The sequence below is a fragment of the Oryzias latipes genome, chromosome 1, assembly GCF_002234675.1.
Source record: "Oryzias latipes chromosome 1, ASM223467v1".
Classification (NCBI taxonomy): domain Eukaryota; kingdom Metazoa; phylum Chordata; class Actinopteri; order Beloniformes; family Adrianichthyidae; genus Oryzias; species Oryzias latipes.
The window spans coordinates 11,756,415-11,773,193 of NC_019859.2; the positions used below are offsets into that span (position 1 = coordinate 11,756,415).

Sequence of the window (16,779 nt, forward strand, 5' to 3'; positions counted from 1 at the left end):
GTGGCATTTGCACATTGTCAGTAAGGACCCAGTATTCGCACCCCACTAACATCTATAGTGTGGCGTCCGGGGCCATACGACAGCATCAACCCTACGACATAAGTGCATGCAACTTCCAGTAACCTTTCTAATATTTCACGAGACACCATGGCGGTCAAGAATACTGTAATACATACCCACCCTCCCCTTGAGACGTGGTCGCTACTTCCCACAACCCTCTGCTGTCCTGGACAACCCAAAAATGCACGGCACCTGTAAAGTCAACTGATGGTGTGATCAAATCAGCTATTTCAAAAAAAAGATTTCTTGGAAAACGAAATGACATTTAGATTATGATCTATAACATCTACACTCTACAAGAGGTTGGACAACTGCAGTTTTTAATCATTTTGGAAAAATACTTGATTAGATTAAAGTCAATAGTAGAGTATACACTCCATTGTAGTTCCTAGAAACATTTACCTCTATTCTAGTATCTCTTTCTCCTTTTTCTTCCATACCTACCTTGTTACCTTTTATATTTGCTGTTTTATGGTCTTTCATTTTTTACCAAATAGTAAGTCAACTAGACTATTGTGGGCAAAAAGGTACGAAACTTCACAAAAAAGAGTAACCTAGCAACACAGAGTTGTACGACGATACACACAAGCAGTCATTCATTGTCTGCAGGTGAGATGTGCTTAACATCCCAGTCTGATGGACAGAACCTGCATGGTTCCCTACAGTGTGGTGACAGATGACATCTTCAAGAGCTAGCTTACTGTCCGTCCAGTCGTCCCCTTCACCTCTGCCTACTTCCAGGTCAATACACTAGAAGACAACAGTTGGCAAAATCTTCTAGTCATTATTTGCATTCTTTAGCCCGTGGAAGATTTAGATGTATTGTTTCTGTGTTTTTTTTTTTCCATCTTCAACACACTTTTCATCTATCCTGGGTTAAAAGCTGAAAGCGAATCTTTATTTCTTGACTTACACTATCGATAAAAACAATATCTCACTACCGTGTCTCTTTAGGAGCCATAAATCTGCAACTTTCAGCCGCATCACACAAGCTTTGGAGAATAAAGTACTCCGATACTTTTAATGGTTTTATTGAATAGGCATATGATACGGAAATATATTTCAGTCTTTCTCACAGATAGGATGTGGTTCGAACCTTGAAAAAGGTTGTGTACATTCAGTTTTACTATCAAACTATTTCCTTTTACTATGCAATATTTAAAATTATAGCAGAAAAGTCTAATATACTGCAGCAGGACCTTGTTTTTTCAGGAAAGAAAGACATCACCAAGGCTATAAAACTATAGAAATTAGAGGACGTTTCTTTCAATGTTGTTGTTGTTTTACATAAAAACTCCAGGAAGGCAAAAGCAGTGAATGTGATAACTGATGTTTCCTCTAAAATGTATTTCGTCAAACTTGTCACTGAGAGTATAAACAGTGTATGAACCTCTTCCTGAGGTTTATGACAGTAAAAGCATAGCAAAGAGGCAAATGTTTGGGCTAACTGAAACTGTCAAAGCGGATTTACTCGAAGCTTCGTAAGTTTAAACACACAAAGCGGGGGTAGGGGGTAATGTCAGTTCCTGTGAGCATTACCTATTCCCTCCTCTTTATAAATGTTTTATAAACCTGTTATGTCATGTTCCTTTAGTGCCGTTGAGCTTTGAGTGATGCAATTGATGAATTCATCTTTGGCATGTTAAAGTACTGCAAAAAGATAAAAAATAAAAAAAAGGAATGGAAGGAAGTACAGTTAAAGACCCACTCTGGTGTTTTAACATGTTCTTGTGGCATGTTTCTGATAATGGAGGACAAGTGTAAAGAAAATTAAACTCAAAATTGGATTTCTGCGTATTTATTGAAAATGTTGTGAATCAAGAACACACAAAAAAAGCAGTTTGTAAAAAAGAGCGTAGGAAATACCCTGGGTGGGCCACAGGCTCACTGCTCGGCTCCATTCTGATGCATCCACTTGTAGACAGATCCATTTAAGTCTTTGTTTTCTTCGTCCGAGCTGGCCTCTGCCTCAAAACTGTCCGAGTGGATAGCTCCAATATCGCTTTTTTGTACCATTTTTGTAGTACCGCTAATGTTAGGTTGGCGGTGTGAGGGGCTGTAAGCTAGCAGAAGAGTGTAAACAGAGAACTCGCAGCAACGGGGAGGAGAAGGGGGACTAGGTTGCTCTGTGCTAATGGTCCCGCCCACAACGCAGAGGCACAATTAGGCACACTTAAAAGTCTTATTTTTTTCCAACAAATTACAGTGTGCCCTATATTCTGGAGTGCTTCATATGTGGATTAATTCAGGTTGTGGCTACTTATTTCAAAGTGACCCTGAGAGGTACACAACGCTCTGTCAAAATGTCTGTTTATTTTACAAATTGTAAGTAATGTTGGGTGTTATTGTGACTACTCTAAGTGGCTAATGTGTTGCGGTGTCACTGTTTTTTTTTATTTCTATGCTACTAACAAGGTTGAGAGTTAGCGTAGTCACAGTAACATTTGTTTTAGCGGTAATAGTGTGTCTTTTTAATATGTTACAAACAAGGTTGGGAGTTACGGGTAATGTAAATACACTAACGTGTTTAACGCTTAGCTGTGTCGGACTATTATTTTAACATATTCACGCAAATAATGTTGGGAGTTAGCGTAGTCACTGTAATGTTTGTTTTAGTGGTATCAGTTTGTTTTTTACATATTCTCAACTGGGCTAGGAGTTACAGATATCGTTAATATGCTAACATTGCAAATGTGTAGTGTTATTTTAATGTATGGCTAACAAGTTTGGGAGTAAGCTTAGTCACAGTATTGTTTGTTTTAGCTGTATCAGTCTGTTTTTTTTCTTCCACAAGTTGTGAACAAGGTTGGGAGTTACAGGTGTTGTGAAAACGCTAATGTTGTTGCTAACAAGTACCAAAGTTTCTATGAGCGCCGTTAATACAGTCTGACTGATGTACATGTACTTACTTATCTCTGACTATTTTGTCTCGCCTACAAATATCAGAAAATAGACCATTCATTGACGGTCCGCCTTATAATCCAGTGCGACCTATAGTGCTGAAAATCCGGTACTGCCGCTCTGCAGAAACTATGTCCTAGAAAACGACACTGCATACACATAATTAAAAGAAATCACTGGGAGATCTTCTGGGGGAGTCTTTGAGGAGAAGGATTGCCTTTTTTGGACTTAATATGAGTTTAATACAGATTATATCAATGGAAAAGATGTTGCAAAACAATGTCCTCAAAAAGACTTAAAAAAGGTCAGCAAAGAGGTGGTCTTCTGTCTGATGCTTTCAAGCTTTGTGTTACTTTAAAAGTAAGCTGCCAACCGCCTGTGTTCTCTGGCCTGTACTCAAATGACAGCAGGCATCAACCTCAGGCACAAACACACACATCATTACTTTGCTATTGTTGAGGCAGGACTCCTAATGGAGCTTCTCATTCGAAGCCCTGAGAGGCACGCCCCGCCTCTCTGCCTCATAGGTACACGCAGTCACACAAACAGCCAGATTGACAGGTAGTCCCCAGGCCGCTGCTGCCAAGCGTGATTGATGGCGATGTTCTGCGGAGAATGCGCGAGGCAGAGCAGTCGGGATGACGGGAGCGGTGCGCGGCTTAGGCAGAGAGAAACCCTCCGTCGAGTCTTGGCAGAGAACAGAACGGCGGAGATCTGACGCGGCTGTCTGTCATAACAGGCAGACGCTAGAAATCGTGGAGGGAGGTATGGTTTCTTTAATTGATCCGAAAAAACCCACAGCAACTGTCACTTTGAGCTCAAAGTAAGAAAAATGAACATCCACTCACAATATTAGACTTTTATAACATCCTTTTACACAGAGACTCACAGACCTTTCTGCAGAAAAAGTGAGAAAATAATACATTGAAATGCATGAGCAGGAGCATCCTTGAATAAGTAATCTCTAGGGATCTATCTTCTTCAGTCTAATATAGTCATTTAGCAACCTACAGTAAAGTTAAATCAAGTTTGATTAAAAAGCCAAATACAATAAATTTAGCATAAATTTACTCTAATGTAATTCACACACTCACAGTCTATTTTGTACAGCCACATGTAGTGAGCTGTCAGTTGGGTGCCCCTCTGACAGTATGCCATCTTGCCTAAAGCAGTCTTGAAGAAAAAAGCGAGGGCTTGTGCTTCACAGTCCGGCAAAGATTCTTCACATCAATAGTTTTAATATTGAAGCAAAATTTAAGCTGAAGTTAGCTCATTAAAAAAAAAAAAACAGGTATACATTAAGTCTTTGGCTTAATCTAAAAAAAATATGTGTTGCAAGCTAATCAATAAATAATCACTCTCCACACGTTAATTGGCTGTGTTAGATTAAACGTCAGCAAAAGTGCTTATAATGTTGAGAAATGGTTTTCAAAATTTATGAAGTACAAGGTTAAATGTGTCTAAATCCACTAGTAGACTTTGACTACACATGGGAGAGAGGATAAATATGACAGGGAGATGCATTAACAATAACGAGGCCATGACCATGTCTGTTTGAAGAGCTGCACTGGATGATTAACAACCAGGTTGTGATTTGCCAATTAACAGAGGCTTTGTAAACATTTGCTAAAAAGAAAACTGGATAGTGAAACATGAACACAGTCCTCCGAAAGGATCCGTCCAAAAACCCATTATGTAATGTAGGAAACAAACAGGACTAAGGTGTTCAACTATGTGATAGATTGTCACTAAGCCTTCGTCACAGCTGCCCCTATGGGTGGATACGGGCTGTCTGCGGGGCAAAACTGTATGGGGCATGCAGGGGGGATGCACAAAGTATCAAGGTTGCTCGGGGAGCCTGTAGAGCCGAAAATTGTCATGCACATTTTTTCTAGAGGCTTCCAGTGGGGGACGGGTTGTAGCAAGAACTTAAATAACACATGCAAGTGACATTTGCAAACGGTCAATAAGGGGCCAGTTCTCGCACTTTACTGTTGACTAGAGTGTAGCGTACAGGCACCTATTACTGCATAGAACTTACATTAGCCTAATAAATACTTCACGATACATTTACCACACGCATGACAATTGTTCTGATTTCACGATGGCCCTTGGGGTGGCCATTCAAGCCTCAATAGAGCTGCAGGATACACCTGCACTCCCCTGTCTACGACCCTCCATGGTTGACTACAGGTCAACCCCAGTAGTGAGTGACTAAAACTTTTGGTAGTTATTCGGTTAACAAATCAACGATTCACAGATCAAACCACGATTCTTATTATTTCATATTTTATCCTTGAACAGTTGTTACAAGTACGTCTGTTTAGAGGATGTAGGAAAATTAAAATGATAAACATTTAAACTTGATATTTATCATTTTAAACAATTTTTCACATTTTTTTTTTTGCTGTCAACTTCCGGGTTAACTTATGCATTAAACAAAACATAAAAGTAACTGTTGCTTTTAATCATTTTACAACAAATCCTAAAAATGTTTTTCTATCCTCAAAGTCTTGCTGACTGCTGTTACAGTGGATAGATAACAAGAAGATAGTAAATGAAGGCACAGCAACACCAAACAAAAATGATTAGAAAACACTCACAGTCCTTTATTCTAAACTGACAACACTGTTTCCAAAATAGATGCTTTAAAAATGACTTTTTTTTTCATCTGAACTGGAAATGCATTGAATGTTCATCTATATATTTGATGAACATCACACAATTGGTTGCAAGATTTTAACAATATTTTTAATTTCATATTCATCATTTTTTGATTCAGATTGGTGATTGTATCAAAAAGAAATCTGTTTTTAGAACTTATTCCGGGAAACTGAACTGTAGTCTCACTTTTTCAACTTCAAAAATAAACATTTTATAATTTTATTTTTAAAAAAGGGGAACCTTCACACTTTACTTTGAAGATTCATTTACTTCTGATCACAGTAGCACATTAGGTTTGTTTGGTTTTTATACAAAAAATCCAACACTACTTTTTAATAACAGAACGATAATTTATTTGCCTGAAGTGTAATTTTACTCTACTACATTTAAAAAGATTGCAAAAGAGCGATTTCCAACGTCACAACTATTCATCCTCAATATTCCGGGAACAGATCGTGAATATTCGAGTATACTTGTTACAGCCCTACAAGCTTGTACAATGTTTTGATAATTTACTTCAAAACAAACCTGACCTCTTCCATAGTGTGCGGCCCATTTCAAGTGCTGAGCTTAATATCGGTGGAGTGAAGCTTATTTTACAGCTTTTAGGCGACATTCCAGCGATGAGACCCACCCCACAACTCTATCTAAGTATTCAAGAATGAAGCAAGACGATGCCTGTCCGAAAGCATATGATTCATCCAACATGACCTCATGATGCAGGACAAGATTTCCAAGCACAGCTGCAAGTCTTTAACAAAATAGAGGGGGGGGGGGTAAAGATGTTGCTTTGGGACCTCAATAGCTCTGCAAAAAGGGAACGTTTGCAAAATCGAATAAACTTTTGTTACAGTGTTGTCATAAAGACTATCCCGCACTTGATCCCCCGCTTTGATTGTGGATGAAATAGTTATTTCAAAAGTGTCCGTCAAAAGCCTCCATGTCTTGCATAATGTATGACTTCTCAACCTCATACAACCTTACTTTAGGTTGTGGCCTTCATGGGAGTCAAACATCTGTACTACATAACAATGAAAAGCACAAGGATTACTGATGAAATAAAGATATGACATTTAATAGATTACTGTATTTTCCCTACTATACAGTGTCCAAATTCCCATCCCTAACTAGAAAATACCTATATAATCCAGGACTATGTAGCCCCCTGGATTTTAAATGCAGTTTGGACACCATGCTCACTACTTCTTTTTTTCTAAGTGTAAATATGACTTCATCAATCTCACAAAGTCAAAATCTAATTGATATCTGCGTTTTATGAACATTTTATTTAAAGAATACATTAAAACCAACTACAAGACAAACAACACCAGCAGATCAGAGTTCCAGAGTAACATCCTACCAGACAGCCTTAACAGCTTCTACGCAAGGTTCGACCAGAACAACAAAGAGGTCCCCCAAAAGACCTCCTGGGCCCCAGAAGAGGCTGCGCTGCAGGTGTCTCACAAACAGGTCCTCAGGGCCCTGAAGCAGGTGAACCCACACAAGGCGACGGGACCGGACCACGTTTCACCAAGGGTTCTGAAAGCCTGTGCGGAGCAGCTAGCAGAGGTGTATACAGACATCTTCAACCTCTCGCTATCGCAGGAAACAGTGCCCCGTATCTTCAAGTCCTCTGTGATCGTGCCGGTCCCGAAGAAAACACACGCCGCAGCGATGAACGACCTTAGACCCGTGGCTCTCACCCCTGCAGCAATGAAATGTCTGGAAAAGCTGGTCCTGTCCCACATCAACTCCCTGGTCGACGAATCAGTAGACCCCCACCAGTTCGCCTACCGCCCCAACAGATCAGCAGAAGATGCGGTGGCACTGGCACTTCACTCCACCCTGCAACATCTGGACACCAAGAACACGTACGCCCGGATTCTGTTCCTGGACTACAGCTCTGCCTTCAACACCATCAGGCCCCTGAAGCTGACTGATAAACTCGCAGATCTGGGAATACCAACACCCACCAGAAACTGGATCCTTGACTTTCTCACTGACCGACCACAGGTGGTGAGGATGGGAAAGCAGGTCTCTGCTGAGCTGACAGTTAGCACTGGTACACCACAGGGGTGCTGCCTCAGTCCAAAGCTCTTCTCACTTTACACCCACGACTGCACCTCCCCCGACTCCAACAACATCATCATTAAGTATGCAGACGACACAACCGTCCTCGGCCTCATCAGAGGAGGGGACGAGTCTGCATACAGAGACCTTGTGCACAGGATCACCATCTACGGAGAGGACAACGACCTTGTTCTCAACGTAGAGAAAACAAAAGAGATAATCGTGGACTACAGAAGGAAAGCACCGCCACATCAACCGCTCATCATCAACGGGACTGTGGTGGAGCGGACCGACTGCCACCGGTTCCTTGGTCTGCAGATCACAAACAGCCTCAGCTGGGAAAGAAACACTGCTGCCACAGTGAAGAAAGCCCAGCAGAGGCTGTACTTCATCAGGCTGCTGAAGAAGGCCGGTCTCAAGCGCCGGACCCTCACCCAAGCCTACAGGGGGCTTGTGGAAAGCATCCTCACAAGCGGACTAACAGCCTGGTTCGGTAACACCACCTTAAAAGAGAAGAAGATGCTGCAGAGGGTCATTAATACAGCTGGAAAAATCATAGGTTGCAACCTTCCATCCATGGACACCATCTACAAACAGCGCTGCAGGAGGAGAGTGACTAAGATCATCAGAGACAGACACCACCCTGCTCATGGACTGATCCAATGCGTGGACTCAGGCCACAACCTCAGGCGTCGCAGGCCTGAAAGCATCCACGCACACACCACACGCTTCCACGACAGCTTCTTCCCAGCTGCAATCAGAATGCTGGCTAAGGACATCAGAGAGAGAAGACTGGACTAAAATACTAAGTGCAATAAACAATAATATGTGCAATAATTATATGTGCAATAATGCTTCTGTACAGATTGGGTCTCTGCAATATCCATTATCATATTTTACTGATATTTATATTTTTATACACCATGTAAATTTGTTGTCTAATTTTGACTTTTAACTTTATTCTATTTATTTTTATTTTCTTTATTATTTCTTCTTCAAATTTTTCTTTTGTCCTTTTTTAACTTATCCTGACATGAGAGATGCCAAAGAAAAATTCCGATGTACCGCATGTGCAAACGGCAATAAAACTTGAATCTTGAATACATTAAAACACATTTTTGGGGAAATATTGTTCAGACGCAATGCATTGTGGTCTGTTATTACCAATCACACTGGTTTTTCACAGAAACGTCTGGGAAATTTCTAGGGCACTCGATTTAGGAATTTTAGATTGGGACATCATTACAAAATGGCGAACGCACTACATAGTGCACTACGTAGTGAGTAGTGAAGGAATTTGGACACAACCTTTTTTTTAAATTTTTTTTTACCAAAAAGTTGTAACAAGATCTGATTGATGTACTGACCTATTTTTGACTCTCTCTTTTGTTTCACTTAATACGCCATATATATGATATAAGTTTAAAAATAGACCATTCATTGATGGCCATCCTTATAATCTGGTGTGTGTGCCCCATAATGCAGAAAATATGGTAGCTAAAAGTACATCTTTGTACATGATGTGGAAATTCCATTTTTCTGTTTCATATTGGTATGCAAATTACAGATAGCTCTATAAAACAGTACATTGAAACGTTTAACAAATCTATTCAAGTTTATGGACTCAGTAAATAAGACTTCAAATCAGGTATATGAATTAATTTTTGTTTTGTTTTTCTCACGTATCAATCATTTCCAATAAAAGTATCTATCTATCTATGCTAATATTACACACAATGCGTTTCAATTATTAACACTAATGAACATTTTTTTTTAATGAAAATGGAGAAAAACTAAATGGCCTGTAGTTATGGAAAATGTGAGTAATAGCCAGATGGTAAAAGGGGTATTTTGCATCGACAAAGATGCTTAACTCCTCATTCTTTGCACCTCTCTATCCATCCATTCTTTATATCTGTCACTCAAATAGGGTCACTGTGAATAATGGAGCCTTTTTACAATAAAATATTGACTATAGAAGAGCGTCAAAAGTGGCCTTTCTGCGTCATGTGATGTCATGATTAATGCATTACGCTAAAAGAATGTTGTTTTCTGTAAGATGTGATCATTTTACTCAATGAAATGAGTGGAAATCAGAATAAAAAGTCATTTGTTAGGACTCAAAAAGCAACACTTGCTCACTGTGGCGCTCTATTTTAAAATTTTTATGACTATGTCGTCAACTTACAGTTAAAAGTATCACTGGGGTCTGATATGAGACTTCAGTGACTAGCATTTGGAAGCCATCAGAAACATGAGCCACGAGCTGTCACAGCCGTTTACTGCTGGGAAAATGAATGTATACAAATGTGTTTGTGTCTGCTCTATATTATTTACTCCTGGAGGCCATTGCTTACATCGCCGGTGCTGTGTGTGTTTCTTTTCATGAGATCTTTTTGTACTCACATCTACTTTTTTTTCTACCATTTTTTTCTTTCCATAGACTTCCGACCGCCTCCCATCATCCCACCTAACCGGGGAGGAGGTCACACAGGCGGTGGGGGTTCCTCCTCTTCGTCGACTGGCCGAGGTACCACCACCCGTTCTCCTCCGTACTACACCACCCCCAGGCCCCTTCTTACCACTTCCCCCGGCCAGCGTTATCGGACGACCACCACTGTCCGCCAGCCCATCCTGGTTCCCGCTGGAGGCTCGGTGTCTGACAGTAACCAGATTCCGGACACCAACCAAAAAGCTGGGGGATCCCCTCCGGTGCTAATCCCCCCGGCAGTCCCACAGCCCCCTGCCCTTCCTCCCCAAGATTTCTGCAGTCCGAGGGTGACAGCCGATATTTCGTGGCCCCGGACACAACAAGGCCAGACGGCCAAGCAGCCATGCCCTGTGGGGACACTAGGTAAGAGGGCCAGCACTGCACAGGTGAACAGGGCTTATGTCTCAGGTTTTAATCCAAAAGTTCATTTGAAGAAGGCGCTTCCAAAGACAGTTTATGGTAGGTTAGGACGGGTCACCCAGTATGATTCGCTTGTTCTGCAGGAGTTGCTACCTACGTGTGCATGGCACATTTTGGTTACTGGGATCCTCAAGGCCCCGACCTCAGCAACTGTACCTCACCCTGGGTGAATCACATCATGCAGAAGGTAAGTTAAAGCCTCTACAAAGACTGACATATACTGGTGTGTCCATGTTTACTTGTAATGCACAACATTTTTGTAAGGGCTAATAATGACTTCATTTAGGCAATATTCATTTTGGTGATGAAAAGACAGTGTTTTTGCTTTTTATTTGGTATTTTATTAAAGTTTTCTCTAAAAACAGGACAATTGAAAGATAAATGATGATTAGAGAACCTTGAAGACACTGTTCTTCTAGACTTTAGACTTCTGTTGGGGCCTCAAGCGCTACAACTGTTACTGGGACAACCCTGGTCTTCCCCTTCCTTACTATTCTTACTCTTCTAGTAGGTCTTCTTGAGCTCTTTTCTGATGTTTGGGTCACTTGGCGATGTATATATCTCTCCACCACCGCGTCCTTATCTTGTGTTTGTCCAGTACTGCAATGTTTGGTTGGTCGGCCATCATGATTTGTTGTTTTTACCCCCACCACTTTTGGATGGTCTTTATAGCAGCTGGACAGCTCATTTGGCTGTGTGTAGGACTGGAGCATGGGAAGTGAGGGTTCCTTTCCCAAGGTGCATGATGAGCCTCATCCAGTGTGGGTCCTTGGGCAAGACCCTTTGCGCTACTGCCTAATTATGTAGCCACAAAGGAGCCCAAGTCCAGGTCCCCCTCTGTCAGTTCCCAGTCTGAATAAAATACAGGGTTGTGTCAGAAAGGGCATCTGTCATGAAAATCTCTGCCAAACCAACTGTGCAAATCAATGTAAGCTGATTTGCTGTGGCGGCCCCTGAAGGGATATGCTAAAAGGTGAACAACAACCATTGGATGGTCTGTATGACTTTGGAACTCCAAACTCATATTTCGCACAGATGTTTCTGAAGACTATTCATTGTACTTGTTTATGGCATTCTTTATCTGCCTTACCTCCAACAACCTTTCAACTTAATTTGTAATGTGCTGGATCTCAGTACAGCCTGGACACATTCCTGGTGTGGTTGATCCCAGCTTCCATTTATTCTGTATTCAAACGCAGTTCCCATGTGGCTCTGATCAGTGTTCCCATCACTTCTTTCAAATATTGTCAGTCTGTATCCTTCTGAAATTAATCTGTCATACTGTTTCAGCTTCTACCTTTATCCTTTTGTCTTGGCTTTTGTCACACTATCATTGCAACTGCCCGCACTGGACTTAGATTCATTGTATATATTCTCTTTGGGACCCTGCAATGATACTGGCAACCCATCCTCCATCTTGATCCAAAATGGATGGATATATGGATAATTCTCTCTTGGCTAGATGAAACCTTTAACATTGGAAATGTAGCAGGTGTCACCTAAATAGCGTACACTGAACATGAATCAGCTGACTCTGACGCGGAGAGAAGGGGCTTTGCGTATCAGCTTTGCAACAATATGCAGCACTTGATCAATGTAAACGTTAGTAAAGTTATACGACGGGTCGCTAAATGGCGAAAAGTCCTTTTTCTCCATGACAGAATCCGCTGATTTATGTCAGTTGTATAAGCAAGGCTGCTTTTCTCCAAAATCTGTTGAAATTGTGTTAATAACGTCAACAGTTGAAGAGTTACTGTTCTTGAAAGAATGTCAACACTGGAGCTAAAGCTCTGGTGTTAAATGGTTAGAACTCCGTGGTTTTGGATAACGACCAGGGTGCACCAGATTTAGTTAAACCAAGCTCCGTCAAAGTATATAATTGAGAAAGTCCTTTACAATTTTACATTATTACTCCTATTTTTTTCTTTGGCTTCATTTTTTTTTGTCTGTATTTGATCCTCTGTGCTCCATCTCTGTCCTTGCTCTTATTTATTAGCCGTAACGTCCTCTCTCCCTGTTCTTGATACTTTATGGCTCTAGTTTCTTTACCTTTACCTACCCTTCACTTCTCACCTCATCTGACATTAAAACAAAGCTTCCATCCATCTTTTTTTTTCTATCCTATGCTCTGTCCTTGTTTTTGCCTTACAGCTCCGCTCGGGAGAGACGGCGGCGATAGTGGCCAGGGAGCTGGCGGAGCAGACCAAGGGCCCTTTGCGGCCGGGTGACGTGCCGTCCACGGTCAGGGCCATGGCCCAGCTGGTTGAGCTGCTGGACGTTCAACTCCGAAACCTAACCCCTGGTGGCAAAGACAGCGCTGCTCGCAGCCTCACCAAGGTACTGCCCTCTTAGTGGAAAGATGTGCAGTGAAAATAATATTTTCTATGAAAGTAAATGAATCAGCTCACAACAAAAAGGAAACAGGAGAAACAAATCTAACGGTAGAGTATCTCTGAAATGAAATATAAACAACTTGGCTCGGTCCTTTTTTCCTTTAAGTCATTTTCAGAAGTTACAAAAAGTCTGTATGCAGAGTTTGATGAAGGCGCAGACGGAACATTCCAGATTTCCACATGATGTATTGTTGCATTTAGACATTTTCTCATCTTCATTTCTGTGGGGATCTTTGTAACAAGCTTTGCCTAACGTTAGAAGAGACAGATAGCTGCTTTTAGTCTTTGGCAGGGTCTCTCAACTCTTTACAAATCACAACCAAAATTCAATAATACCCCATCTCGGTTCTTCTCGTTTCAACCTACAGCACGGTCTTGGGACCGATTCTACATCATGAATCACATAATATAACTCGGCCATTTAGCTTCGTCTTTTAACATGATGCTGACAATCAGGCTGGAGTCCCTATTTGGGATTAGATTAACTATAACTCAAACAATCCCTTACCACAGCTACTTCAAATTGGTTTAACCGACTAATCTCCCTTAGGTGGAACAAATTGTAATTTTTCCATAGAATGCTGTTCTGGAACTTTTAAGAACGCTGGTTTGAATTAAGCTGTCAACCAATCAGGCTGACAAAGATCTATAAATTGAGCCAATCAGTTAGCATAAACCTCTGCTGTACAACTGCCAAAAGACGCATATTTATCCCATCTTAAAGCCGTGTCGGTGTCACACAGCCACTAAGTACATTTTGTGCATATTGCATGGATGAAAATTGGTGAATATTCAAGGAAAAAGTGAGAATAGTTGTGGTCTTGAAATTTTCACAGATGTATCACGAATGAACCACAGACGAATAAACCACACAAAGGACACGTAAATCAATGAAGAACATGAAGCGTGTGTGATTATCGTGCTGTGTGCATGCAATTTATTAGCGATTTATACAAAAATTACGTGATTTTTTTTAGCGTGACGTGTGTTGTACATGTGATATAAAGATCACACATTGGTGGTACAGTACATTTGCGAAAAGTTCGTTAGACATATGTGGACATATTTGGAAGGGTCATGGAAAGCCACAAATTTGCATCTGCATCTCGCAAAAAAATGCACAATTCCGTAAGATCTACTTAATAACTGTAAAAACTATGTAAATTACGCGTAAACTGCATGATACTCAACTGACATGGAAAATGCACAAAATGGATGTAGTGGCTGTGTGACACGGCCTTTAGCAGTAAAGTTTGAACCTCATGTCTTTTTTATGCTTTCATTTCTCCTTTCTAGCAGCATTTGAACCAACTATCACATACTTAAAAATTGTTTAGCTTAATTAAAGTAAAGTAATGCACTAATACTTGCAATCAACGCAGACAAATATAATGATTCAATGTCTGTTTTACTACTAAAGAAATGGACTAAAAATAAAAAATAGATTAAATTCTAATTGAGCAGGATGCTCACTAATTATGCTAATTATGCTAAGGAAAAATTAAATGCAACCAATCGCACATGAGTGCATTTGTAATTATTGCCATCAGTTCGCTTGACAGTAGATGCACAAAATAACTCAATATGGAAGAAAAAAGCAGGAAAGAGTAAAAAAACAGAAAAACAAAAATATGATTGCAATAGAAAGAATTCACCGGATATGCAGGTAAGGGAACCAACGATTTGTCCAGGCAAGCATAAAAGCAGCTTTTTCTTGTCTTTTATGTGCATTTGAATGTGTGGAATCTCTAATAACTGCCGCACTGTTTGAATTTGCAGCTTCAGAAGAGAGAAAGGTCCTGCAGGTTTTTCACACAGGTATCTGCTTCCTGGCTTGGGTAGATCACACCATAGTTGTCCATGTTTTTGCTTTTTTTTTTATTGTTTAACACCTCAGCATCTGGAAAGCGCGCTTGCAAATGTGTGTGATGACAACCGTCTGTGTAGAGTTGCAGCTCCACGCAGCGGTGATTGTCTTGTGATTTGGCAAACCCAATCCTTTGAGGAGGGCAGTCGCATAAGAGAACGGTGTTTGGCTCATTGACTCTATATAAGAATTGGACTGAGTGACCCCTCCCCCCTTTGTGTTCCAAAAAGGGAGTACCTGCTGGTTCCAAGAAACCAAAACCCCATAAACTTCTATGGAGAAATAAAGAAATAAACAGCTATTACTTAGTCATATTCATATTTTTTAACATGTTCTTGCTAATCCTATTTTTTTTTCTGTAGTTCAAATTATTTATTATAAAATGACTAATCAGATCCCTCAATAGAATTATGTGGTCTCATGTTGAATTTTCAAAATGTTGAATAAGGCGGTAGGAGTGTGGACTTCCAACAAGCTTCCTCCTGATTGGTGAGAGTGGTTGCCATAGGAACAGTGATCTAGACCAATTTAGAGTCTATTTCTAGTTTTAAACATGGCGATGTCGGTATTACGACCAAAAAAGGCAAGTGAATTGACTTTACCTCGTTGGAACCGGGATTAAGCCGTATCGCCTCTGTGGATTCAGTTTTCGTATACAGATAATGGTTTGCCACCTTTGGGGTATCATAAAAACATTATCTTGGACCTATCGCTGGTTACCGACGATTTCTGGCTCTAAAATGGGGCATCCATATTCCGAAAAAATGGCGCCTGAATCGACTTCATCTTGTTGGAGATAGAAGTAAACTATCTTCTATGGGTGTCGTCAACCTCTGTCGGTCCATTACTGACGATTTTTGGCTCCAACATGGCAGCATCTGTACCCCCCCCTGATTTGATTTCATTTCATTGGAGCTGGAAGTAAGTCATTTTCTAGTAGTGATGTCACACTTGCTAGGTCCAGTTCTCATATACAGTCAATGATCTGGCATTTTTATTAGGTTGAATTTCTTTTACAAACAGCTGTTTCCAACACATGCTCTCCTCAAAGTCTTTGCTTTTTTCTTTTCTTTTGGATATTGCTGTTGCTGAAAAAAGAGCCTTCTTTTGAGGTTGAGTTATGTCTAACCTGTTTTTGTTGCCCAGAAAAATTACCAGCTTGTGGTTTTTAACTGTTAATATTCCTTTACGTGATGTTTTGTCTGCTTACACTGATGTTTGTTTGTGTCATAGCATGAGTTCACGCTGTTCGCTAATCTAGCGTGGCGCTGGGATTATGCTGGTCAGCTAAAATCACTGTTGAGAACATCAAAGGACCCCCGCCCCCTTTACCCGACATCCTCATTTATGTGCAGCACATAGACTGCAGCGTTTTCCCTTTCTGCACCCCCAAACCCGTGTGCACTCACACTAACGGGCACCCACGCGCATTCCTGATAGGATAGCTCTTTTTCTCCTGATGCAGGCTTTTCGCAGCCCCCCCCCCTCCGAAAAGTCTTAACGTCAGCACCAGTCAGCAATGTCACATCATAGAACACAGCTTAGAGACTGTATGCAAGCTGACACGCACACACTTCTTCACCCCACGCGTGCTCGACAAATATATAAATATACTTTCACCGATGATCTCGCGCTGTCATGTCAGCACGCTCGGGAGTTCGTGATCCCAACTAATGCCGGTCACACTGCTTGCCGGTTCAAATCCAAACCTTCCAGCTCGATCACAACTCCTGGAAGTAATCGATTATGTAATTAATCTTAGTTATATCCCAAAAAAAAAAAAAAGATAGCAACAGTCCATGACTGTGCCTGATAGAAATGTGCGTGATTAGGGACACCGAGGGTGGTGCCCTCTCCTCGTTAATTATCAACAGCACTAATTGTCAAGTGAAAAAGAGTGGGCAGGAGGTTTG

General features: G+C 40.9%; 1 protein-coding gene across 10 annotated transcripts in view; it reads left to right on the forward strand.

Moving 5' to 3' along the window:
* LOC101166443 (adhesion G protein-coupled receptor L3) overlaps positions 1–16,779 on the forward strand; it is a 177,957-nt gene that overhangs the window by 102,528 nt on the left and 58,650 nt on the right. For 9 of the 10 annotated variants that reach the window (XM_023956137.1, XM_023956155.1, XM_023956170.1 and 6 more), the window contains 4 exons: positions 10,139–10,549; positions 10,690–10,793; positions 12,758–12,943; positions 14,779–14,817. In XM_023956137.1, coding sequence (XP_023811905.1) covers positions 10,139–10,549; positions 10,690–10,793; positions 12,758–12,943; positions 14,779–14,817 — 740 coding nt within the window. The remainder of the gene's footprint in view (positions 1–10,138; positions 10,550–10,689; positions 10,794–12,757; positions 12,944–14,778; positions 14,818–16,779) is intronic. The other variant, XM_023956148.1, reaches the window with a different exon arrangement.